Raw genomic sequence first — 24,392 nt, forward strand, 5'->3', positions numbered from 1 at the left:
TCCTATCAAGCTCTGCACATATCAAACCAATCCAACCTCACACATTACTACTACTACTTCCAAATCAACAATGTCATATCCACTTAAAACAATCTTTTATTTCACCTTCATTGTGTTTCTAGTTGCGTATCCAGCTTTCGCTCATGACTTCTCAATCGTTGGTTACTCCCCCGATGACTTGGGTTCAGAAGAGAGACTCCACAATCTATTTGTAACATGGATGTCAAAGCACCTGAAAAATTATGATAGCCTCGAAGAGAAGCTGCTTAGGTTCGAGGCATTCAAAGATAACTTGAAACATATTGATGAGAGTAATAAGCGTATTAGCAGCTATTGGCTTGGCTTGAATGAGTTTGCAGATTTGACCCATCAAGAGTTCAAGAATAAGTACTTAGGCTTGAAAATTGCACAAGAAAAACAGGTGGATTCTTCAGAAGACTTCACTTACAGAGATGTAAAGAGTATACCAAAGTCTGTAGATTGGAGAACGAAAGGAGCTGTTACACCAGTCAAGAACCAGGGTGCATGTGGTAAGCTGAAAATGTTCCTCATTAACTCAAAATCGCTACAGTATATAGCTCGAAGTTTCTCATGAACTTTGATTTTATTTCAATACTGCAGGAAGTTGTTGGGCATTTTCAACTGTTGCTGCAGTCGAGGGCATAAATCAGATTGTCACAGGAAACCTAACCTCACTGTCTGAGCAACAACTGATAGACTGTGATATTAGCAATAATGGCTGCAATGGTGGGCTAATGGATAACGCGTTTAAGTTTATAGTCTCTAATGGTGGACTTCACAAGGAGGAGGACTATCCTTATCTTATGGAGGAAGGAACTTGTGAAACAAAAAAGGTATATGCTACACAGAAGCCTAAACCACATCTGCTAGGAGATAATGCTAGAAAACATGCTCATCTATCGATTTTGTCTATATTATGTGACATTTTCACAGGAAAAGATGGAAGTAGTGACCATTAATGGTCACAGAGATGTTCCAAGGAATGATGAAGCAAGTCTATTGAAGGCACTCGCTCACCAACCTATTAGTGTCGGAATTGGTGCTTCTGGGAGAGACTTCCAATTTTACAGCGGGTAAGCTCTCCTGCACAAATTTCTACATCATTCATCAGATACTGTTCATAACCAAAAAAGACAGCAAAACAGACTGCAGGAAAGGGGGGTTTCACCCTTCCTTGATTCATCTTTGAAAATGGACCTCAGATATTTACTGCGTACCAGCTTAATTTTTTTTTTTTTCCTTTTGTGCAGGGAGTTTTTGACGGGCCTTGTGAAACGATGTTAGACCACGGAGTAACAGCTGTAGGGTACGGTTCAACAAAGGGATCAGATTACATCATTGTGAAGAACTCATGGGGACCAAAATGGGGAGAACAAGGATACATAAGAATGAAGAGAAATACTGGACACCGCGAGGGACTGTGTGGTATTAACAAAATGGCATCTTATCCAACCAAGAAGAAATGATAATTTTGTCAGATGTTTCTTTCCTCAATCACCCTTCTTCCTGCCTTTGCAGCAATCCAAGCAACAAACAATAATAAGTGTAAATGTTTATACAAAGTTTATCATTGGAATATGATAGACATCATTCTGTGTATTTCTCATTAGAAATATGGAAATTCAATAACATTTTATTCAGAAATCTTCCTGGTTCTCACATTAGTATTACTGTTCTTGAGTACAATAAAAGAATGGAAAGTATTTTTGTTCCCACAGCTAGAGCATTAGCATACCGATAAATGTGTAAATAAGACCCTAAAATGGCCTGTCAAAATGGCATTCGACATGAGCGAATCAGCCTCGGGTTTAATGCAAAATACTCTAGGAAATACTAATAATATGCTGTACAGGAAAACCAGCACGTCACCAGGACCTGATATTGTACATCTGTGATATTTGAATGAGAGTAAAAGATGATTCTTTTGGGGGGGCATCAAAGATTTACATCAATCAGAGACCTCATTGTATTTGAAGACACAATCATAAAGCCTTCCTCCTAGAAACTGGGCAACTTCTGGATGCTTTACCTGTGACCAGCACAAGGGATGAGTAAGTTTCTCTACGCATGTGAAATTTTCCTGAACTAAAGACAGATGATAGGGGCATAAACCATATATATACCATTCCAATCTTGATGGAGTCACACTTGAATTGAGCATACAGATTTGTCTCTATTCCACGCCCCTGCAAAAGTGACAAGGAATCCAAATCAGAATTATATGAAAGTTAGATACACAGTCCAATACCAAAGCTCTTATAGCAATTTTGGGGATTTATCAGCAAAACTGGTAATATAAGTTGCTACAATAAAAATAAACATAACACACACACACACACACACACACACACACACACACACACACATAAAGAAAGAAAGAAAAGGCATCAACTCTACAAACTCTAGATTTCAGCTTTTGTTCTAAGGTATCCATTGTGGTTGATATGCGTTGTACCAAGAACTTAAAATTAGTCATATTCACACTTATCACATTAATAAAACGAAAGCTGAGAACAAATAACTATTCTAGTTTTCTGGCTTAAATAAAGAAAAACCTAAAATTGCAACAGGAAGTTTTGATGACTAAGAAATCCTGAGGGAACGATGAAAATAGATTAAGAGAGGTATGTTAGTCTTGGCAAATTGTGAAGTCCAAAATATACTCTAACCATTTTCAAATTTTTCTTAAATAACTCGTTTCCATTAACCAACTACAACATAAAAAGAACTGACAGCAGTTTTTTGGGGTTATAGTTACTGGATGGGTTTACTTTATTAATGTTTTTTATTAGGAAAGTGGAATAGATGTTGGTCCAAAAAGGAAGGAGAGAAACATTAAAATAATTTGTAATATTGAATCCATGAAATAAATGGAAGTATTGCAAGTAATATGGGATGGGCCAATAAGGAAGGGTGCTGCTAAAAATATGGGAAGAAGGGAATAATACAGAGTAGTTTATAGTCTTCTTAAGCAAAAGATAATATGAAAAAGAGGTGTGGAAGTAGTAAATCTTAATCATGATACAGAAGTAAAGGTTAAAAGCCCAGTTGAAGGGACCTCTGTTGGAAAATTCAAATCCTAGTTGTTATGACTTTAAAACATGGCCTTGCAAATACACACACTATGACACTACTATACCCTAATTATGCTAACTCTGAAAATTGAATTCTCTGCATGACTGCAAAGCACTCTAACAGAATCCAATCACCTATAACAACTACAAAAGAAGCAAAGAGAACAACGCTGAAAGGCCCAGACAGCAATCAGAAATCTGCTGAGATTGCCAGATCATATGTTGTGCCCTTGTCTATTGACCCCTCAATTGGATTTAAGACTGAGTGCTGGGCTTAGTTTGTCCTGCAGCTTCACTAGCGCCTGTGTGCTCTTAAGTTCAGAAATTCTAAAGCCTGGTGTTACCAAAAATGAAAAAACATATACTTTTCATATATAAAGGGGATCAACACTGGTAACTAGTAAGACAAATAGTTTGAGAATTCATGATGAACCAATCAGTCCAGCTTAGAGTACTTAAGGAGACAACATCGAACCCCTACAGAAATGTGTGAGCTAGAGTTCTGTGATTCAGTCAGGCAGTATTCTTGTGTTAGCTAAAAGTAGACCATCTGGCCCATACTGCACATTTGTTGATGGGTAGATGCATGTTTTATGGTATACACATACATCAAAAATCATCAGAAGCATGGCAAATTAACATACCATTTCTTCCAGAATAACTAGGTCAGCATCACTAGCTACATATGCAAGTTCTTGCGACACGCTTGTAAGATCAATGACCTGTCAGAAAGTTAATACGAAGGACATCATACAACAGTTTCTAGAAGAAAATGCATTCGAATTCTGAAGGCTAAATTTAAAACTTTTAACTGACCGGCAAATCATTGCCAGAATTGGCAATCAAGAGTTTAGAAGTATCGACACCCATGAGTTGTCCATTTTCATCCTTCAACTGATAAAGAAAACAGGAATACCAGCAAACCCATAAATTGAGAGGCCCTACAAATGGACAGATTTTAAGAAAGACAGTGTGAGATGCAAAATTACCTGTGATAAAATATCAAACAATTCTGTATATGTAACATCATTGATAGAAGGCAATTCATTGGCTGCCAAAATAACCTGCAGCAAATTAATTGAAAAGCAGCATTACAATATGTTGAAATCAAGGTAGTTGAATCATCTGGCAGACAATATATATAAAATATTAACATAATCTCAAAGCTAATCATTAGAAAGATACAGCTAACCAAAAATTAAAGCTTCTAGTCTTCTAGACAATAAATGCATGCTCGAGTCTTATTTTATAAATTTCAAAGTATATTTTCCATAAATAACCATATCTCTTCTTCCTCTTTACCCCCTTTTCTCGTCATCCTTTAAATCAGTTTTCAAAGGTTATTAGTCTTTAAGTGTATTGCTCACCTTTCTTAGCTTTCTGGTTTCCATATATTTTTGTTATGTGTATAGAAATTAAAGGAGTTACCTAAAGCTGAAAGAGATTGTTCCCCTATCCAATCATAAGTCAGTGCAATCCAAGGTCGAGGGAGTAGTTCATTGCACAATCTTCTATATTAAAGGGCCACAAACACATCACCAATTGCAGCAGTTGAGGTTTTATCTTTTTTTTTTTTTTTTTTTCTCAAATCCTACTCTTCAGAAGGTCAAAAAAGGTGTCCCCTGATACTTCCTTTCCTTTTTCTAATTACATTTGGTATTAAGTTCTTATACTCTTCCAATCCTCATCGTTTTTAAAATGAACCACTATTTTCTTTGAGACAGCTCCATATTAAACCTCACTTTGTTGATTGACAAGAAATATTGTCCTATCAAACACAAACAAGATTGATTTACAAGAACAAGCCACATTAAAAAAGATAATTCTCTAGCTGTGAAACAAGCCATATCATAGTCTGTCAAGCACCATTCTCAGCCTGCAACAGGCCCAACTTTCCATACATACAGTTCATTGACAAAGACAAACCACACAGATTTGCAAGACAACTGTAACAGGAAAGAATTCATTGGCATTCAATAAATACAGTATGTCACAGTGTGAGCCAACCATATGGTTGAGGACCAATTTTATATGATTTTGTATTGATAAGTGATGTGGAAGACTTCAGATTCTGGAGGACTGCAATCCTTCAAGTAGATGTGTTAGTGCAGACGTGTGTGCACCAGTGTTAAGAGGCATTGTGTGCAAATCTTGCAAAAACAAACCTGTGTACCGCGGCGTAGTAATTCCCTGGCAAATGGTAAAATTCCCAAGATTATATCTGCACCAGAATTATCAACAAAAAACACAGCCTGTCATATCGAAGTAAACAGACTGATTGTCAGCGCGAGATTTAGGAGCGTAAGATAGAACAAATTTGAATGCAGCACTATTAATCCAATTAAGAACTCACCTTTGTCCAAGACTTTTTACTCCAGTTCAGTTTGAAAGTGTCAAGATCATCAACTACCCAAGGTCGAGGAAGCAGGTTCTGACAACTGGCCAGAAAGGACATCCCATCCTTTGAAAATACCTCTGCAAGCTACAAAGTATACAGTGCATAAGAAATCAGCAAGTCAACACTTTACATTGACAACAGAAAGAAGAGCAGATTGCAGATGAACCTTTTGTGCTTATATTGATAAAATAAAATTTAAAAAAAAAATATTCCAATCCAATACTTCTGGCTAATTGTATTTTTAAGAGGAGCAAAATAATTTATCATATCAAGTTCTAAGAAGACTGATCAACGTATACAACACAAAGTAGGAGTACCTCTGCAGAGCCAAGGTCGAATATGTTTCCAGCAAATATTCCTTTGACCAGATTCTCCAAGCGTTTAACTGGATCCTCAATAGCATCATTAAGACTCACCACATTGCGAAATAAAGATATAGCCTTTGCATTCTCGTCATCCTACATATTATAGAAACGATATTATCAGTAGACATATTGACCAACTGTACAACAGCACAAGTATCAAACTCATCTCATAATTTTTTTTTTAATGCAGACTTTATGTGATGATCTAAACACTGGAAGAGCTAGAAAATTATCAATAACCAAATATATTACCTTAACTTTTTTAAATATATCTCTAAAACCTAATTCCCGAAGCACTTGCTCCCGAAGCCTGCAAAGTAGCTACATTGCAGAAGAAAGGGAAAGCTACAGTGAGAACATTGCCAGGATCAAATATACAAGTCACAAAACTATTTCAGCTGAACTTCTATAAGGCTACAACTATCACTTACAATGCAGTCAGGAGGGCCACCATGACTCTCTGGGTCTTTCTTCAAATCTTCAAGTATTTCACCATATCTTCATAAATACAGATGGTGTCAAAAAGTTTTATTTGGATTACAAGTTTACGAATAAACAATGCACTTCCATTATTACACAAACACTCAAAATCTGAACTCCAAAGTACTGATTCTAGCACAAATTTAACACTCTTCACCAGCCATAGATACAGGAATACCAGTTTTCCCACAAAACTTTAAGCTACTAATCTACTATGTCTTTAGGCCAAATAGGCAAATACTAAGATAGAAGAATAATTACATGATGCACATAAGTGCACTAAAAAATTGCTTCTGGACAGATTAGTGCAAGGTGTCAATCATGTAAGACATTATGAATCAGAAGAAGATTCACGGGAATGTCAAATAAAGAACATGCAACGTAAGAAGCAACAAAACTATTATGTAATCTCACAAGCAACTTGAATAAACTAATCTTCTTGAGATATTTGCATCAACTTTAGGAGATCAACAATGCAGAGAAGAGCTTCAGAACACATAGAAACTCGAGTGTAAAATCTACCTTTCTGCAAACTTTTCAGCTCTAACTTTAGCATCTGGCACTGTGTTATCGCTCTCTGCCCGTTGTCTGAAACAGAACCAAGCAAAAGCCTTTCTTTATAAGCTTCATTGTATGGCAAATAAATTATCCAAATAGACAATAAAATAAAGTTAGGCATTCAACAACTTCACAACTGCATCATACAGCAACATGATTTTATAAGAGACGACATTATCAATTATGATTCTTTCCCACTGATGGATGAGCATAAGTTGATACGTTCATTTTACAACTAAAATAAGTTCTAATACATTCAAGTAAGTTCATATTAATAAGTTCGGATTGTAGCTAATTAGTAGAGAAGAATGAAACTTAAATGCCTAAACTTTTTACTAATTTTTAATTCCATTAAACTTTCAGGATCATGTGTTGAATGACTTTTATCAGTCATCACTTCTACATAGACATAAATGCTTCAAACCCCCGTAAATGAAAGAGCCAATACATTTAATTTAAGCTGTATAGAATTATAATGCTTCTCTACAAAATGAATTAGACTATATTTTTCCAGATTTCACTCAAAGATAAAAATTTAAGGTATAATTAATTCACAATAATGCTAGTGAGTTCGATAAGCACTTGAAATAAATCGAGATAAGTTCAGATACGGGTTAATAAGTTCGAGAAGAAAAGAACCAGTCCACCTGGTAATGGTCAAATTGACCCCAATCCCCACCTCCTCCACAAAAAACATTAAATATATAAAAAAGAAAAACGACAAATTTTAATGATCATAATGCTTGAATTCTACTAAAATTGATGAAACAATACCATTTAATCAGTGAAGACAACAAGAATTGAATCTGATTAATAATACACCAGCTAAAAATTTGAAAATAAAAAAATCCCACTACAACAGTACGCTAACATCCAATTCGCAAATCTCAAAAAGTCAAATTTTGAAACAAAATCAAACATCAAGAAATGAGATTAAAAAAGAAATTACTTGAAAGAAGGAATGGAATTAGCGAAGAGATTGATCCAAGAAATTTCAGTAGGAGTCGGCTTTTTAGGGTTATCATTCGGAAATCTGTAAGGAATAGTACAAGCTCTGTAATTGGATTCAATTAACAGAGGAAATGGCACCATTTCCGATGAACTCTCCATTGATATTCTCTCTGTAAAAAGCTGTATTGTTGAATTTGGGAGTATGAGAGAGAAATTGAGTGAAGAAGAAGAAGAAGGAAGATGGAGGAGATTCGAAGAAGAGGAGAGAGAAAATTGGTCAGAAAAATTTTTGGAGAAGCAACCGTGGGTAGTGGTAATGAATGATCCAGGAGAGTGGGATTTACAGATGCCACTTTTCTTTATTGTTTTATTCTCTGTTTTTTGTTACATATTTCAACGCATCATGGTATCGTATAATCGAATATGGGTTTTTTAGGTGCACTTGGGGTCATGATGATTTTGGACATGTATGATAGTCGACATATATTTGACGACGAGAAATTATTGATGATTAAACATGCATTGAAAAATGAAAATGAAACCTAAAAAAAGGAGTAGAACCCAATTTAATCCTTCCATAACCCTTATACAAATAACGGGAAAACAAACATTTTTCTTTTCTACAAAAATTTATGTTCGGTTGGTTTTCTAATTGGTTGTATGACATGAGTTATAGTAGACCTAAAAATTCAAACCTTGCTGATGCACTAGAAAAATGTTGATATGTGATTTTGAGCTCTTTTCAAAAACCATTTGCTTGCAATGCCTTGAGTGGATAGGTTCGCCTTTAATAGGTGTGCTTGGATATTTATATACACTTACTAAAATTACATACTTTATTTATTTTCCTATTGGATTAAAGAGGTTGAATAATTAAAAAAATCGAGAGAGAACATGAAAGTGCTAGATCCACAAGGAAAGAAATATAAGTTTTTCCACTTTAAAGATTGCATGAAACTTCATTCAAAATTGTATAACTTAACTTCAAATTCTATAGTTGGAAATAGGAGAAAAAATGGTCAAAAAGAAAAGGAAGGAAAAACCATACAGGAAAACCACGAGTGGCACATTTTCTTGCTACTTGCCACCTCACCCCAACTAGAGGTGAAGCCAACCTTAAATGATATAGGGACACACATTAAAATATAATAGTTCGTACTAACCTAATTCTTAAGGTCCGATTGGACCTTTAAGAAAAGTCATGTTATACTCAAACCTTAGACTCGTCATTAAGGACTATTATATAGAGTAGAACAATTTAGGTTTTAGGATGTCATGCTCCTACAACAAAAAATTAAATTACTCATTCACTCCATTAGAAAACATTAATATTAGCACAAAAATGTTCCACCTAAACCCCTCAACTAACTAATACAACAAATCAATCTCAGCCAACTTGTTAGATGTTACTACAAAATCTACAACCCTTATTAAGGGCATGGAGGAGGCATCTGGATACCAATGTATCTTGCTTTTACATTCTCACATGTCAAAACAGGAAGTCGTTCCCCTGATGTCAAATTCAGGTGAACATTCTGCAGGAAAATGTTCTTGCATGGAATTCCCTTACTACATGAAAGTGTCACAGCCACTTCAGACAGTGAAGTACCCCTGATGTTCTTAAAGTATATGTTACTCAATCTCACCCTTGATGGTGCCTGCAAGAAAAAATTGCATAGTAGTTGCATAATGTCTGTTAAATTATCTCATTAACCTTAATTTTGATGGACAAAGATTATATTGATGTGGGACTTAATTACCTCAGATGAACATGAATCGAAGGGACAGTATGCTTGATCAATGATAATTGGATTCCTTACATGCTTCATCACAATGTTCTCGAATTTTATGTTAGTAGCCGCGCTTCTACCAGGAGAATTAGCCCATGTTTTGATCCTAATCCCATTCGTAGTCCCACTAATCGTACAATTTCTTACAAAAAGTCCATTTATATCTTGTTCATGCAGGTATTTTCCCAAGCTTCCAACACTTAAAACAATCAACAAACTAGATTAGCCTAAATCAGGAATATAAAAAATGATGTCCTACACATGAATGATTGAATGTAGGTTATACCTTATACCATGACCTGGTCCACAAGTGATATTTGTGATGGAAATTTGGGAATTTCCTTGTCTAACAGAGATGCAATCATCCCCGGTGCCAATGTTCAACCAAGAAAAACGAACATTAGAGCTACGTTCAAGGTGAATGCCATCTGTGTTAGGACTATCCTCAGGGGCCAAAATCTCAAGTTTACTCCCTTCAAAGTCTCTGCATTCTACAAGAGCTAAATGAAAAAACTTGCTGTTCAGTGAAGTTATATCATGAACCGTCGTTCTGTTCATACCCACAAACTTCAAATTCTGCCATAAAAATGTACAAAACAAACAGTTATTAGTCTTGTTCAAAATCAACATTTTCATTGATTTCTGTTCTGTACTACTGCAACATTGAAACTGAATTTAAGTACATAAAGTTCTGTACTTATATCAAAATTTGTAAGAGAATATTGTGAATTTGTGACATACAGTAGGGAGGAGGTCACAATTAGAACTAGTAGGGCAAGTGTTGTAAGGCCAAGCTTTGGCACCTTGACCATCAAAAACTCCACCTCCTGTCAAGGTAAGCCCATTGATCCAGGCAAACTCGATCCACCCGGATCCAAATTCGTACTCAGATAAGTCTGTTTTCGCTTTCAAAGTACCCTGAACAAAAAGATCAATAAATTTTCCTCAATCTAGCAAACATTTCTACAATTATAGATCAAATCAAAAGCTATCATTAAAAAAACTACCACATTTTGTTCATCTATTTTACCTTGAGTAATACTGTGAGAGATGTTACTTGCTCACAAGGACCTCTTAACTTAAGAGGTCCTACAAGATAAGTTCCTTTAGGTATCAAAAGAGTAACATTGCCTTTAGAGTTACATGCTTTCTCCCAAGCTGCATTAAAGGCCTAATCCAAAATCATGTAAACCAACATCAATCATTAATCCCATTTTAATACCAAAGATCAGTTTTTTTAACAGAGATGAATAACCCTTACCCAACTATCATCGCTTCTACCATCAGCTCGAACCCGAAAACTTCTGACATTGATGATAATGCCATTGCCGTGTTGTAAAGTTGTTGAGTTTCCTAGATAAAATGTGTTAGCAAAGATTGCATAGATCAAGAAGTAGTAGATGATTGTGGAAATTCTGCTCATTGTTTTTGGTTCTCCTAGTAGTAACTGAAGAACCGTTTTTGTTAGAGAGTGCTATGCAGTTGCATGGTTTAATTCTACTGAATTTATGCTAGTGGACGGTTATTTCTATAATAGCCCTTTAAAGGTTTGAAGTCAAGAACTGTGTTACAACTTCCAACCACGTGCTACTATTAAAAAATTTTAAATAATTTTCTTTTGCAAAATCATTTAGCTAAATCTTTTTTCTTTTAATCGAGTAGTTTTGCGCCCTGCCAAAAAAAAAAAAAAAAAAAAAAAAATTACCTGGGAATTTTCGTTATTGGAGGAGATGGAGAAAAAAGAAAGGAAGAAGTAGAAAGGGAAGTTGCATGATGGTACTCCATTTGACAAATGAGTGACATTTTTTATTTTTATGTTGTATGTTTACAGATGATATTTTTTGGCTGAAATAGTATTCTCTGCTTAACTCCAGCTATAGTCTTGGCGCTGTGAATGGTGGTGTTTGACAGCGAGGGAAGAAGCAGTAATGCTGTTGAAACATGAAAAGACGAAAGGTCCATACTTGTAACCTTACTGTTAGGTTCAATAAGAGTTAAGTATACTAGTATGTATCAAATGTGAGTGTACAAATGAATACTAGTATGTGTGATTATGTAAAATCAATAGCGTGTCCCAGCACTCCATAACCGCAATGGCAAATAAACCATGGAGTCTACAACAGGTAACCACACAAAAATGACCCGGGAGAAAGAAAAAGAATTCAAAATATTTTGCTTCTGGTAACTGCAGGTCATCTTTCAATTGCTGAAAAACAATATGCCACAGAGACGTATATGTAGTTCCTATTGAAATTATAAGCTACCATGCACAAAAACAATTCATTGAAATGAATTTAAACTTGCTCTGCACATAGATGCATACACAGTTACTCAGAAAGCAGCATACAGAGCCAAATTTCGGCGAAATTGCAGCTACTGAGGCAAGTAAGCTGAAACCAATAGCAATCATTTCTTAGCCTTTGAGAACCTCAAGCATCGATATTTCTCCCCACTGACAGTGATCTCAAGTGCTCCATCCTGGTTATCTTGATTTGATGCAGTTCCCATGAGAACACTTTTCTCTTTCTCTAGATTCTCTCTTTCCATCTTTAGTCTTGCTTCTTGGCGAGCAATCTCAGCCTGCACAAAGAGAACAAGATCAATTCCTCTGAATAAATAAAGATAACAATCAATGAGAAAGAGAAAAATTAGCTGATATGGCAGAAAAAAGAATCAGCAACACACGTACTGCACAATTGTCACCAACTTATAATGATGGTGCAAGAGACACAAGACATTAACTTAAATAGATTTGCGCAACAGAAACTACACCATTTTTTATTAAAAAAAAATCTCATAAGCTTTCTTATTATCAACTCTGATTTCTGAACTATCCTAAAGTTCACCTACTTAGATATCAAATTTCACCTGATTCCAAAAAGGCATCAGTTCACAGTCTTCACACTAGAAACAGCATTTCTATACAACATGATTGTATTCCATACAAGGCATGAATATTCAAGGAAACTATTCGGCAAACATGGATGCGTTTTCAATTGAACCTGTGACACTAAACTAAGACTTCCTAACTTATTATGAGAGCAAAAGCAAAGAACTTCGGAAATTGGTTTAACCTGCCTTAGCGAATGAGAGATGATCTTCTCATTGTCATATATTATTACAAAGTCATAGTAACCTTACTAACATTAAGCAACTTTACCAATAACTATCATTATTTGAAAATGCGCAATGGCGGCTTAGCTAATGACACCACTTATTAACACCCCAAGGGACACCCATCCATTACACATTAGCCAATGGTTTCGTCTTTCCAAACCCATCAAGTTATGCAAACCTCAGACTAGCGGGGTCAGCAATTGTATGAAATTTAACAAAATCAACATGAAATTTCCTCAAAACAATAACTAGCTTTAATCCAACCCAATTGAGAATATACCAATTCAAAATTGGGTCAGCAAAACTACCCTAATAATCAACAAATGGCAAAAATTTAACAAAATCAGCACTACAATTTCTTGAAACAGTAATTAGCAATACCCCTAATTAACCAATCAATAGGTCAGCAACACCATACATAAATACCACATTAATTCCCCAATTTCGCAACCAAATTACCAATTTAACCAAAACCCAATTAAATTCAGAAATCTAAAAACAATTTCATCAAACAACAAGAATTTGAAGAAAAATGAGCTGAAATATACCTCTCGACGAGATAATTCGGCTTTCCAAGCAGCTTCACGTTCAGCGACTTCACGTTCACGTTCTTCGATGTAACTCTGCATTTCTCTCTCCTTCATAATTCGATCTTGAATATCAGCTTCCAATGCTTCCTTTAATTCTTGAACAAACTTATCAACCACTGATTTAATCCTCAACGACATTGTCACTCCTTAAAAACAAATTTAACCCAGAAATTGCAGGTAAAAATTAGGGATTTGAATGAAATCCCATTGATGATTGAAATTTGATAACAGAAAATTAGTGGGTTTTCTGGAAACTGTTGGTGTTAAATTTGGGGAAATTGGGTTGTGGACTAGGTTTAATTTAGAAAGTTGGGGAAGAAAGAAGGAAGAGTGTACGAGTGATTGAATGGAAGCAAAAAAGTGGACGAAATGAATATTGGCCTGTTTATTGTAAGGTTTGTGTGGAAGGGTATTTTCTCGGCCCATTTTTTGGTGCTTTTTTCAATGAGAGTGATAGATAAGGAATCAATCGAATCATCCATTTCATAATCATGGGAATATTATGAAATTTTAGACAAGTTAACTCAATATTAATAGTGATTTTAAATTAAATAAGCTAATGGATCTTTCCAAACATTTATTACATAAGAATGCATGATAGAATTATGCATTAGGTGTTACTCGCTTTTTTTATTATTATTATTTGCATCAGTTTGACCGATACATTTGTCAAGACACAAGTTTGACAATTAATTTCTTTAACTGTTAATTAGTAAATATTATAACAAAATTATATTATGAAACTACACATTATGACGAATATAATGATATATTATACAATAATATTTATTTATTTTATCATAGAGGTGAAAAAATTAAGTCAACTATGGTATATAAATAGTGCAAAAATGTCAACCATCAATCTTACATAAAACAATGCTTAAAGCACAATTACAATTCCAAAACACATGTTACTATAAAAGTTTCATCTTATTGCAACAAAACTAATGCCCATCCAAAGATGAAGGCATCAACATTGCATAATTGTGCATACAGAATACCCACTTAGCTTTCATGGAAATACTGAAGTGCTCAAAAACTCAAATTGTTATTGAATTAATCACTATGTATAAAAAAAAAAAAAAAAATATTAAGTAAAGAAAGATGAATTTACAAAAAAGTCTCAAAATAGTTTTTAAGTCGAGTTGATCCTCTAGGAGTATTTTGGGTCTGTTCTCATTAACTGAACTCAGCTGAATTGAACTGAACTGTACTGAATGAATATTTTATAAGAGAAGGAAATTAGGAGCTGAACTGAACTGAACTGAGTTGAACTGAATTTCAACGTATAAGAACAGACCCTTCATCTACTACAATTAGAGGTAATAATGTTATATGCTAACATACCCTTTTTCTATACCCGATAACAAATGGCCAAAATTATTAAAATTTCACCATACCTCCTTTATTTTTGGTGTAAATAAGATTATACTCTATATAAAACCATTATGTAATCAAATTTTAAATATTACTTGTAGTACAACATTATGTTATAATTTATATATATAGTACAAATATACGTACATATATACTCCACATCACCACATGGACCACAAGTATTAAGGTAGCCACCCGGCACAGCCATATGCACCACACTCTTTAAAAACAGGCCCCAAAGCCTACACTCACCGCTATCTGGCCACAAGTTACTCAAAGTACTTCCAAGCTTAAAATTTTGGACAACATAATGTAATAATCTCGAAAAAAGTAGTACTCACAAGATTAAGGACAAAAGTCAAAAAGTAAAAAGGCAGTGAAAGAGGAAGAGTTGGTTATTATTACCGCCAATTACCAAAGATTTCACCGTCATCATCGGAGAATAAATATGACAAATAACCCAGCGGCGTTCTTATATCTTTTTCTCTCCTCTCACTCCTTCATGGCTCCACTCCCTTCCTTTATTAACTGTTTTTATTTCATTTGGCCCCGCCCTTAACATGTTTTTTACCGACATATAATCACGCGATACTCCAACCTTAAGTCTAAATATATACTCCCTTCGTGTTTTTTAAGTGCTTTAATTTAATTGTCATGTATAATTATATACTAATGCAAATTTAATCAGACATATATATTGATGTAAAAATATGATTTACACTCTGTAATAAGTCTAATAAATTAATTTTTTTACACGTTAAAAATCACTAATAAAGTGAAATATGAGAATAGAATACAATTTTAATACCAAATTACGAGTATATAATTTTGACATTTAGGGGTTGTTCACATTTACTTTATTTCAGTTTAGTTTAGCTCCTAATTTCCATCTCTCATAAAATATTCAGTTCAGTTCAATTTAACTTTAATTAGTTCAGTTCAGTTCAGATGTAAACAGACTCTTAATATTGTTATTCGCTATGGGGTATTGTATAATAAGTAAATTTTATATAAAAAAAAGGAAATTTTGTGAAAAACTACCTATTATAGTCCAAAATTTGCGAGAAACTACCTATTAAAAAAAATGTTGTAATTGACTACCTAATTTTCGAAAAAGTTGTAATTTACTACCTTACGCCGGATTATGAAGGAGTTTGACCAAAGTTCTCCGGTGTTGACTTGGTCACGTGACCATCACGTGACACTTAATGACCATTTTCTTTCACCAAGTGTCACGTGACCAAGTCAACGCCGGAGAATTTTGGTCAAAGTCCTTCATAATCTGGCGTAAAGGTAGTAAATTACAACATTTTAAAAAAAAATTAGATAGTCAATTACAATATTTTTTTTAATAAGTAGTTTCTCGCAAATTCTGAATTATAATAGGTAGTTTTTCACAAAATTTCCTAAAAAAAATGATGAAGTAACACGTTAACAACCCAACAACATATCTTCCAATTCCATTTTTTGTCTCTCTCTCATTCCACATTCTTTCACTACTTCTACTCGCTCACTTTCTTCTCAAACTATCTATACTATCTTCAAGCCTTAATCCAAACACTAGAAAATTATTATATGATCACAAGAAATCCACAAAACGCCGTCGTATCGACTCCAATGGCGAAATTACTAGTAACATCAATAGCATTATTACTTGCAATTGTTATCGGAGAATCACGGGAGCTTCGGCCATCAGAGCATGGATTACCGTACCAGAATCTGCCTGTAAAGTCACCGGACATGATGATGTTCTTCGGCGAACAAGCTACTCCACCGGAGAAAAAGCCGCCTTCACCGGAGATTCTAGATAATTCTAACAAAACGGCGTCCGTGGATACGTGGTGGAGAGAGACGTCACCGGATAAGAAAAAGGAGAATAAAGTAAGAAAGGCCTTGTTAATAGCAACTGTAGTATGCGGAGGTACAGGTGTCGTGTTATTATTGGCTGCTGCGTTTCTGTTTGCGGTTCATTTTTATAGGCAAAGATTGGAAACATCGTCGGGTTTAGCTATTGTTGTTGCTAATAATAATGTCAATCAATCTGCCTCTGTTTCTGGTAATGATACTGGTGCAACTGTTTCCAATAATAAGTGAGCTACAGAGCTCAAATTGTGGAAATTTTATTTATTTATTTATTTATTTTATTTCCATGTTTTAATTTTTTTTGTGAGATATGAATTACCATTGTGTTGTGAGAATTGTGGTTGATTTTGTCATGGAATGAGATGCACAAAGTTGTTAATTTGAGTGGAATTGACTCCTGTATTAGATTTGCTAGTGTGGTACATGTACATCTTTTAGTACTATATCGTCGGTTTGTAGATAGTGATTCGCATAATGGAAAAGAATAGTTGTAATTATCGTAATCAACCTAATCAATTGACTTGAGTCCACTTGATTAGAATGTAAACATTTAGAGTAAGAGAAAGATTGGTGATTTTTGGTCTAATTAGAGTGGATTTGTCAACTTAAATCTTGAATAATGCATTAATGCATAATATTTGGTGTTACAATCATAAAAGTGAGAACTTAATTTGAAATTGAAAACAAACTCCAAATATTTAGCTAATGGGATATTGGGTCAGTTGGGATGTCATTGAATTTCTACATTTAATTTCAGTTTACATTTTAATATAATTATATTCCATATACTATTTTCAATTTCCAAATCAAAAATACAAAATTGATGGGAAATTGCACTTGCTCATAGATGTTTTACCGCTAGCATCATATCATTACTTTTGGGATCATAATTTACAAATTTGAGAATAAAATAAAATTAGTGTACACCTTTATGCATGGGAGAAAGAAAATTAAAGGCCAAATCAGAATCTCTCAAATGATTGCCAATCTCTTTATTCAAGGATGATTCTACAAAATAGAAAAGAAAAAAAAAAAAAAAAAAAAAAAAAGATGAATAAAATTGCCTTATAATGGAAGGAAGAATACTAGAATAGGTCTTCTACTTGAATTGTATGAAGGTTTTGATTGAAGGAGTAGCCAATTTTATGCTTTAGATATTTTAATTTTTTTTATTATTTTTTTTTTTGAGAGAGAAATATAATGCTTTAGGTAAGAATTTGCTTTCTCTACAGTATTATTTTTTTACTCTTTGTGGATAAAACATAAAATTAAAATTAATATGGCCCATCCTCACATGCTAATTAACTTATATTATCCTCTTTCCATGCACTACACTAACAACCTCATATGATCTTATTTGCATATGCTTATCCAGTTATAGTTATTACATCATCTATATAGCTCTATGTAACTTTGGTAAACCTTTCTAACACTACTAGCCATATTACTATATATGTTTCTTTCTCAAAATGTTAAATCTATTTAATATGATAAGAAGTGATGGATAAAACCTGACACGATTATACGAGTTAACTTGATCCAACTTAGCAAGTTAACTTCACTGAGAGTTTAATATAAAGAGAGTCTCCCTCCTCAAAAAGCCAAAAGTTGGGCTTGATTCACCAACCTTAAGTTTTGTAATATAAACCTTACCAAATAAGATGATCAATACTTAATATCAAAATATCTAATAAGAAATAGATCAATTACAATATTTAAAGGCTCACCTTAAATGGGAATCTAAATTTCGTACTTAATTATATTTAGTATTAAGGTTTGATTGCTACCAAAGCAATACCAACAAAATGCTTAACATAGATAAAAAAAAAAAAAAATCCAAGTAATAGTCATTTCTTAACTCGTTTAACAAGCTAATTAGGTTCGATTCTCATTAGATACTTGCAAGGATTTCTTACTGTCAAAACCGACTTCTCATTGATACGTATAGGTAATATCATAGGCCTCATAGGTGATTAAATTGAATTAGTAAATGATTCACTTTACCTTAGTAGGGGGTGGGTGGAAGCTTATACAAATCAACCCATTCTTACAACTTACAAGAATAGACATCTTACCATCCAAAACATAATCAATGAAACCTAATAAATGCACCATATATCATCAATTTTGGTAGGCCATCACACGAATGTCAAAGAAGAACAAAGGCCCAATGAACAAAGGCCCACATTATAGTCAACTGTGGTCCAACAAAATAGTGTTTTTATTAAAAATAAATTAACAAAAATTGCAAAAACATTTACGTAGTACTATAGTTTCATCTCATTTTTTTGCAATTGCATCAAATTCTCAAAATGTTGATAGATTTTATACTTTAATCTAAATCCCAGAAACAATGTAATTCTAATATCTAACCCCAGTTAACTATGAATTTAGTATTCTCAAAGTTAAAATCAATCGAAAAATGCTCTCTGTTCTTCTTACGTTCATACTTAGTACCAGCAAATTTAACACAAAATGCAGCAAATTTTCCAAATTTAATCGAAGAATTTACCAAATTCTGCTATCAACGAGATTTATCCAGATCAATAAATGCTTTGAAAAGCTTAGAAAATCATTGTTTGATGGCGGATTGTGTTGCTTACTCTGAGCTTATCAAATGTTGCATTTCTAAAAGGGCAATTGAGGAAGGAAAACTTGTTCATAAGCATTTGGTTTCAAATGGGAACAAACCCAAATCTTTTTTACTTAGTATGTTGGTGAATATGTACGTTAAATTCAACCTTTTAGGTGAAGCAGAGAAGCTGTTTGATAAAATGCCTGAGAGAAATGTTGTGGCTTGGACTACTATGATATCAGCTTATTCTAATGCTAAGATTAGTCATAAGGCTTTGGAGTTCTTGATTTTGATGCTCCGAGAGGGTGTTAGCCCGAATATGTATACGTTTTCCTCGGTTTTGAGAGCTTGTGATGGGATGTTGAGCCTTAGACAGGTGCATTGTGGTTTGTTTAAGTATGGTTTGGAGTCTGATGTTTTTGTGAGGAGTGCTTTGATTGATGTTTATGCTAAGTGGGGTGAATTGGATAATGCACTGGCTGTTTTCGAGGAGTTTGTGACCGGGGATTTGGTTGTTTGGAATTCGATAATTGGAGCATTTGCACAGAATAGTGACAGTGATGAGGCTTTGAATCTCTTCAAGAGAATGAAGAGGGCTGGTTTTGCAGCTGAGCAAGCAACATTGACAAGCACTCTGAGAGCAGTTACTGGGTTATCATTGTTAGAATTAGGGAGGCAGGTACATGTTCATGTGCTGAAGTATGATCAAGATTTGATCCTCAACAATGCCCTTCTAGATATGTATTGCAAGTGTGGTGGGTTAGATGATGCGCGTTTGTTTTTTAGCCAGATGAAGGAGAGAGATGTAATCTCCTGGAGCACTATGATTATTGGATTAGCTCAAAACGGATTCAGCAGAGAAGCCCTTGATTTGTTTGAGATGATGAAACAAACTGGGACAAAACCAAATTATATTACAATGGTTGGTGTCTTATTTGCTTGTAGCCATGCTGGTCTATTAGAGGAAGGGCAATATTATTTTGAGTCCATGAAGAAGCTTTTCGGTGTTGATCCTGGTAGAGAGCATTATGGATGCATGATTGATCTTTTAGGAAGGGCAGGTAAGATTGATGATGCTGTAAGATTACTCCATGAAATGAACTGTGAACCCGATGCGGTGACTTGGAGAACCCTCCTTGGCGCTTGTAAGATTCACAAAAATGCAGATATAGCTATTTATGCTGCCAAGCAAATCTTGAAGCTAGAACCAGATGATGTGGGGACGTATATACTACTGTCAAATATCTATGAGAACTCTCAGAGATGGGAAGATGCCACGAGTTTGAGGAAGACAATGAGAGAAAGAGGACTTAAGAAGGAACCAGGATGCAGCTGGATTGAAGTAGATAAGAGAATTCATGCTTTCATCTTCCGAGATATGTCACATCCTCAAATAGATGACATTATCAGAGAGCTAAATCAGTTAGTTCTGAAATTGAGAGGGGTTGGTTATGTTCCTGATACAAACTTCATCTTGCAAGATCTCGAGGGTGAGCAAAAGGAAGATTCGCTTCAGTACCACAGTGAGAAACTCACGATTGTATATGGATTAATGAGCTTGCCTAGAGCAAGTATTATTAGGATTAAGAAGAATCTTAGAATTTGTGGGGATTGCCATCTCTTTGCAAAGCTTGTTGCTAAAACAGAGAAGAGAATTATTGTGATTAGAGACCAAGTAAGATACCATCATTTTCAAGATGGTACTTGTTCATGTGGAGATTATTGGTAGTAAAACAGGGTAGCAAGTGAAGTACTATAAAAAAGATGAAAACAACAGTGTAGTCAGTCAATGGGAGATTTCTCTCTCTGTCTCTCAATTTTGGGGAAGAATGTGAAGAACTGTTCAAAAATACAGCAAAAAGAAAAATTATTTACTTCAACTGTCTCCTTGAGCAGGACAGATTCACCGTTATTGTGAATTATTTGTTGTGATAACAAACCAATCGGAATAATTTGAGGAATGGAAAGCTTCATTGATCGCCACTTCTTTCCTCCCTCATTTTTTTTCCTGTAGGTGTGTGCGAGAGGCGGGGATGAGCAGCCAAATTATAATGATTTTGTTACTGAAATAATAAGTCACGAAATATTTGTTTATTTATTTATATTTTTGATTGTATATAACAAAGCTACTGTTGAAAGACAAAGTACAAAGATGAATTCAGAAGCTTTCTCTATAAATAGAAACTAAAGTTAACCAACTTAAAACTGATGCATTTGCAGACCCCTATAACTTTTGTTCAATTGACATTCTTGAAGGATTCGAGTTGCTGCAGGATGATTACGTTACAACCTGTGAGAGCAGTATCCCAAATCCACCTTTCTGAAAGTGCTGCTAATTTTCTTACTACTAGTATTGAGAAGCTTTTGATTCTGTCTGTTCATCATAAGACGCAAAAGCTTTGATAATAGCAGCATATATGTCTATACCTTTGAAATATTCCTGCTGATTTAGGAACTGCCAAAAGTAAATTCATGACTGTTAGAAACAGAAGATTAGATTAACTTGAATTTAGAATTTACACTGCAGAAGTGAAACAGACAATCTGAATCAAAAGTACAATGCATTTGAAAACAGAAAGAACAGTAAATAAAAGTTTGCAGCAGGTAAATCGAACACATACTATGAATACAAGTTTTTTTGAGAAAACCATTTCATGACAGCATGGAATAGAATGGTTTTCAAGATATGCAATGCAATTGCCTGGCTACTTTCAGCCTTAAATTTTTTGATTGACGTAATCATGAATAGATAAATTTATTATTTACCTCATTATGGTCATGTGCAAGTCTTGGAGTATTTGCAATGGGAGAGAAGCCTATTGCTGGCAATCGTCGTTGTCTATAGAAACAAGCATCTGTTGCACCAAGGAATATATCTGGCTTTTCAAGTTTCCCGCCAGCATTCTGAACAGCTTCTTGTAAGAGAGCCCACCATGGATTTGAACTATCAGCAATTGTGATAGCTGGTTTACCAAATATGTCAAGTGTAGAAAACTTCTCTGTAAACTATCCATATGATACTTATCAGCCAAATGGAAGAAGAAAGAACAGAAAAACTCAATTTGCAAGGATATAGGAGTGAACTTGAAGTGGAAAGTAAATGGAAAAAGAAACTAGTATATCAACCACCGGAAAACTTAAATGAAAGCAAGTATGTTATTGTCAAATAATGACTTGGTTGTTTATCTGAAGATCAAATCAAAATACAACCATAATGGAAGGATTGAGCATCACTTCAGTTAGACAATAACAAGTAGGAATTTAATTTGATTATCACATAAACCTATAACAATTCCTATAGGCAGCACCTTCTACCTCAAATGTCATGTTACGCGAAGCAGGGGCCCATTCCTCAGCAATTCGTCTTTCCAGTGCTGCTTGATCAGCTGTTGGTGGAACCCGAATATCAATACCTGCTTCAGCTTCAGAAGGTTGCATATTCATGACAAAACCCTGATAAACAAGATTACCTCTTCATTTTAGAATAAGAACTAAGGTAGGTCTACCCTCACTATAAAATTAAGGCCTCTTACTAAGTTGTTACACCTAATGTGAGTAATCAGTAATGTATTACTTATGCATATATGTGAGTTATTGAAACAAAATCTGAACAAATGCAGACTTACAGTATGAGATTGAGTGCCAGCTTTCAGAAACACCAAATTTACTGAAATCAACTCTCCTGCTGTTTTCAAACCAGCCTTTACCATGTCAAATTCTGATTCTCGAAATCTCCTTATACTTTCAATACTCTTCAACAAGTTCTCCATTGCAGTGTTATCATACAACTTTGCCCCATGCCCAGGTGCTCCTGCAGCCTTAATCACCAGCCACATCAGTGCCCTGTCTGCATAATATGCCCGATACTTCTCATCTGCTGAAGGTCCTCCTTCATCTAGTACAAAAGCCACATTCATTTTTTCAAACACATCAGACTCCGCCAACTTCTCAGTCCCATTACGTCCTCCAATCTCCTCATCAGGGACGTAAGATGGTACGAGTGGGCTCAAAACCAGAATCCTTTAGCTTCCGAATAGCTTCTAAGTACTGCATACCTACACATTTCATGTCCTGCACATACATAGACAAAACAATGCATTAATTCGTCGTATACCCTTACTAGTGCCATAATTAGTTTCATTCAAGGTTTAAAACAGCTTCATAGGAGCTTATATAGAAATGACTGAAAATTTTGACAAAAAATACGTTCTGTTTTAGCTAGCATTAGCTGCAGTTGGTTCTTCACAGGCCATAAACATGATACCAATCTTTCTATGCACCCTATTTATCAATTTTCAAAAGAAAATCATATTTTAGACCCATAATTTAATTTTAATCTAATACTTCATACAATACACTAGTTCAAGTTACTACTACCTCCGATTTTTATTATTTGCGACTTTGGGTATTATTCGTGAGATATAAAATATTCCAAAGTTGTAAAATCGGAGGTAGTATGCATATATGTCACTCCCACATTATTTATGACATCCTAAAGTATTGGTTTTTTACTTGGGGTGTTAATATTCATCAACTTTGTCAATTAAAAAAACAAATTAACATCACTACAGCAAAATTAACCATTAAAAAAAATATAAAAAATTATGAATTTGATAGAAGTGCTTGCCTGAGAACCTCTGGCATAAATATTACCATCAGAATCAATGTGAGCTCCAAAAGGGTCATGAGTCCACTTCTGGGATTCCACCGGAACGACGTCGGTGTGAGAGTTGAGGAGAACTGAGGGCAATTTGGGGTTTTTGCCAGGCCATTTGAGCAAGATTAAGGGTTTGTTTTTGACAAATTCAATAGTCTGAGATACAAGAGACAAAGATTCAGCTTGAGATATGATGAAATCAGCAGCTTCATAGTATTTGGGGTTTGGATGAGCTGTGTTAATTTGCAGATATTCTTGGAATCTGGAGATAATTGAAGATGATGATGATGGGTTTGGGTCATTTGGGGTTGATTTGCAAGTGATAAATAGTAGAGAGAGAAAGTAGAGATGGAAAAAATTGTTGCAGTTGACTGTTTTCATTGGTATCACCTGTGATTCTTAGAATCAGAGATGGGTTTTACTTGAAGTTCTCAGTATAAAGGCACAACTGAAAGGAGAACGAAAGCTATAAAAGTTCTATTCTCCGGGTTCGAATGCCGGGTGCTAAGTTCAATGTTCACAAGCAGCATGGTAATTCCAACCTTTTTCAGGTACACGCGTCCGGGTGCACGTAGC

The 24,392-nt window shown here is 34.7% G+C and overlaps 6 protein-coding genes and 1 pseudogene across 6 annotated transcripts; 3 read left to right on the plus strand and 4 right to left on the minus strand.

The window, feature by feature from the left end:
* The first annotated feature begins 1 nt into the window (after position 1).
* On the plus strand, positions 2–1,665 carry LOC110681983 (cysteine protease XCP2-like). Its single transcript, XM_021858183.1, has 4 exons — positions 2–530; positions 622–854; positions 955–1,094; positions 1,271–1,665. Exons 1-4 carry the CDS (start codon positions 71–73, stop codon positions 1,485–1,487), a joined length of 1,050 nt encoding a protein of 349 aa, XP_021713875.1. The 5' UTR covers positions 2–70; the 3' UTR covers positions 1,488–1,665.
* A 17-nt stretch (positions 1,666–1,682) lies between these two features.
* On the minus strand, positions 1,683–8,276 carry LOC110681973 (uncharacterized protein At2g17340-like). Its single transcript, XM_021858171.1, has 12 exons — positions 7,846–8,276; positions 6,861–6,926; positions 6,290–6,356; positions 6,111–6,179; positions 5,811–5,951; positions 5,449–5,577; positions 5,261–5,347; positions 4,085–4,159; positions 3,912–3,989; positions 3,740–3,817; positions 2,145–2,207; positions 1,683–2,050 (listed from the first exon to the last, which is right to left on the minus strand). The coding sequence occupies exons 1-12, from the start codon at positions 8,004–8,006 to the stop codon at positions 1,970–1,972; spliced, it is 1,095 nt and encodes a 364-aa protein (XP_021713863.1). The 5' UTR covers positions 8,007–8,276; the 3' UTR covers positions 1,683–1,969.
* An 812-nt stretch (positions 8,277–9,088) lies between these two features.
* Positions 9,089–11,657, minus strand: LOC110681966 (exopolygalacturonase-like). Its single transcript, XM_021858159.1, has 6 exons — positions 10,899–11,657; positions 10,668–10,808; positions 10,379–10,555; positions 9,924–10,213; positions 9,608–9,836; positions 9,089–9,505 (listed from the first exon to the last, which is right to left on the minus strand). Exons 1-6 carry the CDS (start codon positions 11,058–11,060, stop codon positions 9,278–9,280), a joined length of 1,227 nt encoding a protein of 408 aa, XP_021713851.1. The 5' UTR covers positions 11,061–11,657; the 3' UTR covers positions 9,089–9,277.
* Positions 11,658–11,807: 150 nt separating this feature from the next.
* Positions 11,808–13,750, minus strand: LOC110681991. The gene is made up of 2 exons (XM_021858192.1): positions 13,303–13,750; positions 11,808–12,217 (listed from the first exon to the last, which is right to left on the minus strand). The coding sequence occupies exons 1-2, from the start codon at positions 13,480–13,482 to the stop codon at positions 12,044–12,046; spliced, it is 354 nt and encodes a 117-aa protein (XP_021713884.1). The 5' UTR covers positions 13,483–13,750; the 3' UTR covers positions 11,808–12,043.
* A 2,402-nt stretch (positions 13,751–16,152) lies between these two features.
* LOC110737885 lies at positions 16,153–16,974 on the plus strand. Its single transcript, XM_021918239.1, has one exon. It carries the CDS (start codon positions 16,297–16,299, stop codon positions 16,813–16,815), a length of 519 nt encoding a protein of 172 aa, XP_021773931.1. The 5' UTR covers positions 16,153–16,296; the 3' UTR covers positions 16,816–16,974.
* A 1,863-nt stretch (positions 16,975–18,837) lies between these two features.
* LOC110682002 (pentatricopeptide repeat-containing protein At2g03880, mitochondrial-like) lies at positions 18,838–21,145 on the plus strand. The gene has a single exon (XM_021858204.1). The coding sequence runs from the start codon at positions 18,969–18,971 to the stop codon at positions 20,886–20,888; it is 1,920 nt and encodes a 639-aa protein (XP_021713896.1). The 5' UTR covers positions 18,838–18,968; the 3' UTR covers positions 20,889–21,145.
* A 90-nt stretch (positions 21,146–21,235) lies between these two features.
* On the minus strand, positions 21,236–24,361 carry LOC110682026 (annotated as a pseudogene).
* Between the last annotated feature and the right edge of the window lie 31 nt (positions 24,362–24,392).

Source organism: Chenopodium quinoa, unplaced genomic scaffold (assembly GCF_001683475.1).
Source record: "Chenopodium quinoa cultivar QQ74 unplaced genomic scaffold, ASM168347v1, whole genome shotgun sequence".
Taxonomy (NCBI): Eukaryota; Viridiplantae; Streptophyta; class Magnoliopsida; order Caryophyllales; family Amaranthaceae; genus Chenopodium; species Chenopodium quinoa.

Bases quoted from the DNA above. Each gene is read 5' to 3' on its own strand.
- LOC110681973 (XM_021858171.1), bottom strand. From the start codon at position 8,006: ATGGAGAGTTCATCGGAAATGGTGCCATTTCCTCTGTTAATTGAATCC. The intron at 6,180-6,289 runs GTAAGTGATAGT...TCTGCAATGTAG, and splicing joins GTGGCCCTCCTGACTGCATT to CTACTTTGCAGGCTTCGGGA. The intron at 2,051-2,144 runs GTATATATATGG...TGCTGGTCACAG, and splicing joins ACTCCATCAAGATTGGAATG to GTAAAGCATCCAGAAGTTGC.
- LOC110681983 (XM_021858183.1), top strand. From the start codon at position 71: ATGTCATATCCACTTAAAACAATCTTTTATTTCACCTTCATTGTGTTT. The intron at 855-954 runs GTATATGCTACA...ACATTTTCACAG, and splicing joins GAACTTGTGAAACAAAAAAG to GAAAAGATGGAAGTAGTGAC. The intron at 1,095-1,270 runs GTAAGCTCTCCT...TCCTTTTGTGCA, and splicing joins GACTTCCAATTTTACAGCGG to GGGAGTTTTTGACGGGCCTT.
- LOC110681991 (XM_021858192.1), bottom strand. From the start codon at position 13,482: ATGTCGTTGAGGATTAAATCAGTGGTTGATAAGTTTGTTCAAGAATTA. The intron at 12,218-13,302 runs GTATATTTCAGC...CTCTTTGTGCAG, and splicing joins CCGAATTATCTCGTCGAGAG to GCTGAGATTGCTCGCCAAGA.
- LOC110737885 (XM_021918239.1), top strand. From the start codon at position 16,297: ATGATCACAAGAAATCCACAAAACGCCGTCGTATCGACTCCAATGGCG.
- LOC110682002 (XM_021858204.1), top strand. From the start codon at position 18,969: ATGAATTTAGTATTCTCAAAGTTAAAATCAATCGAAAAATGCTCTCTG.
- LOC110681966 (XM_021858159.1), bottom strand. From the start codon at position 11,060: ATGAGCAGAATTTCCACAATCATCTACTACTTCTTGATCTATGCAATC. The intron at 10,809-10,898 runs GTAAGGGTTATT...ATTTTGGATTAG, and splicing joins GTAGAAGCGATGATAGTTGG to GCCTTTAATGCAGCTTGGGA. The intron at 9,837-9,923 runs GTATAACCTACA...GATTGTTTTAAG, and splicing joins GGACCAGGTCATGGTATAAG to TGTTGGAAGCTTGGGAAAAT.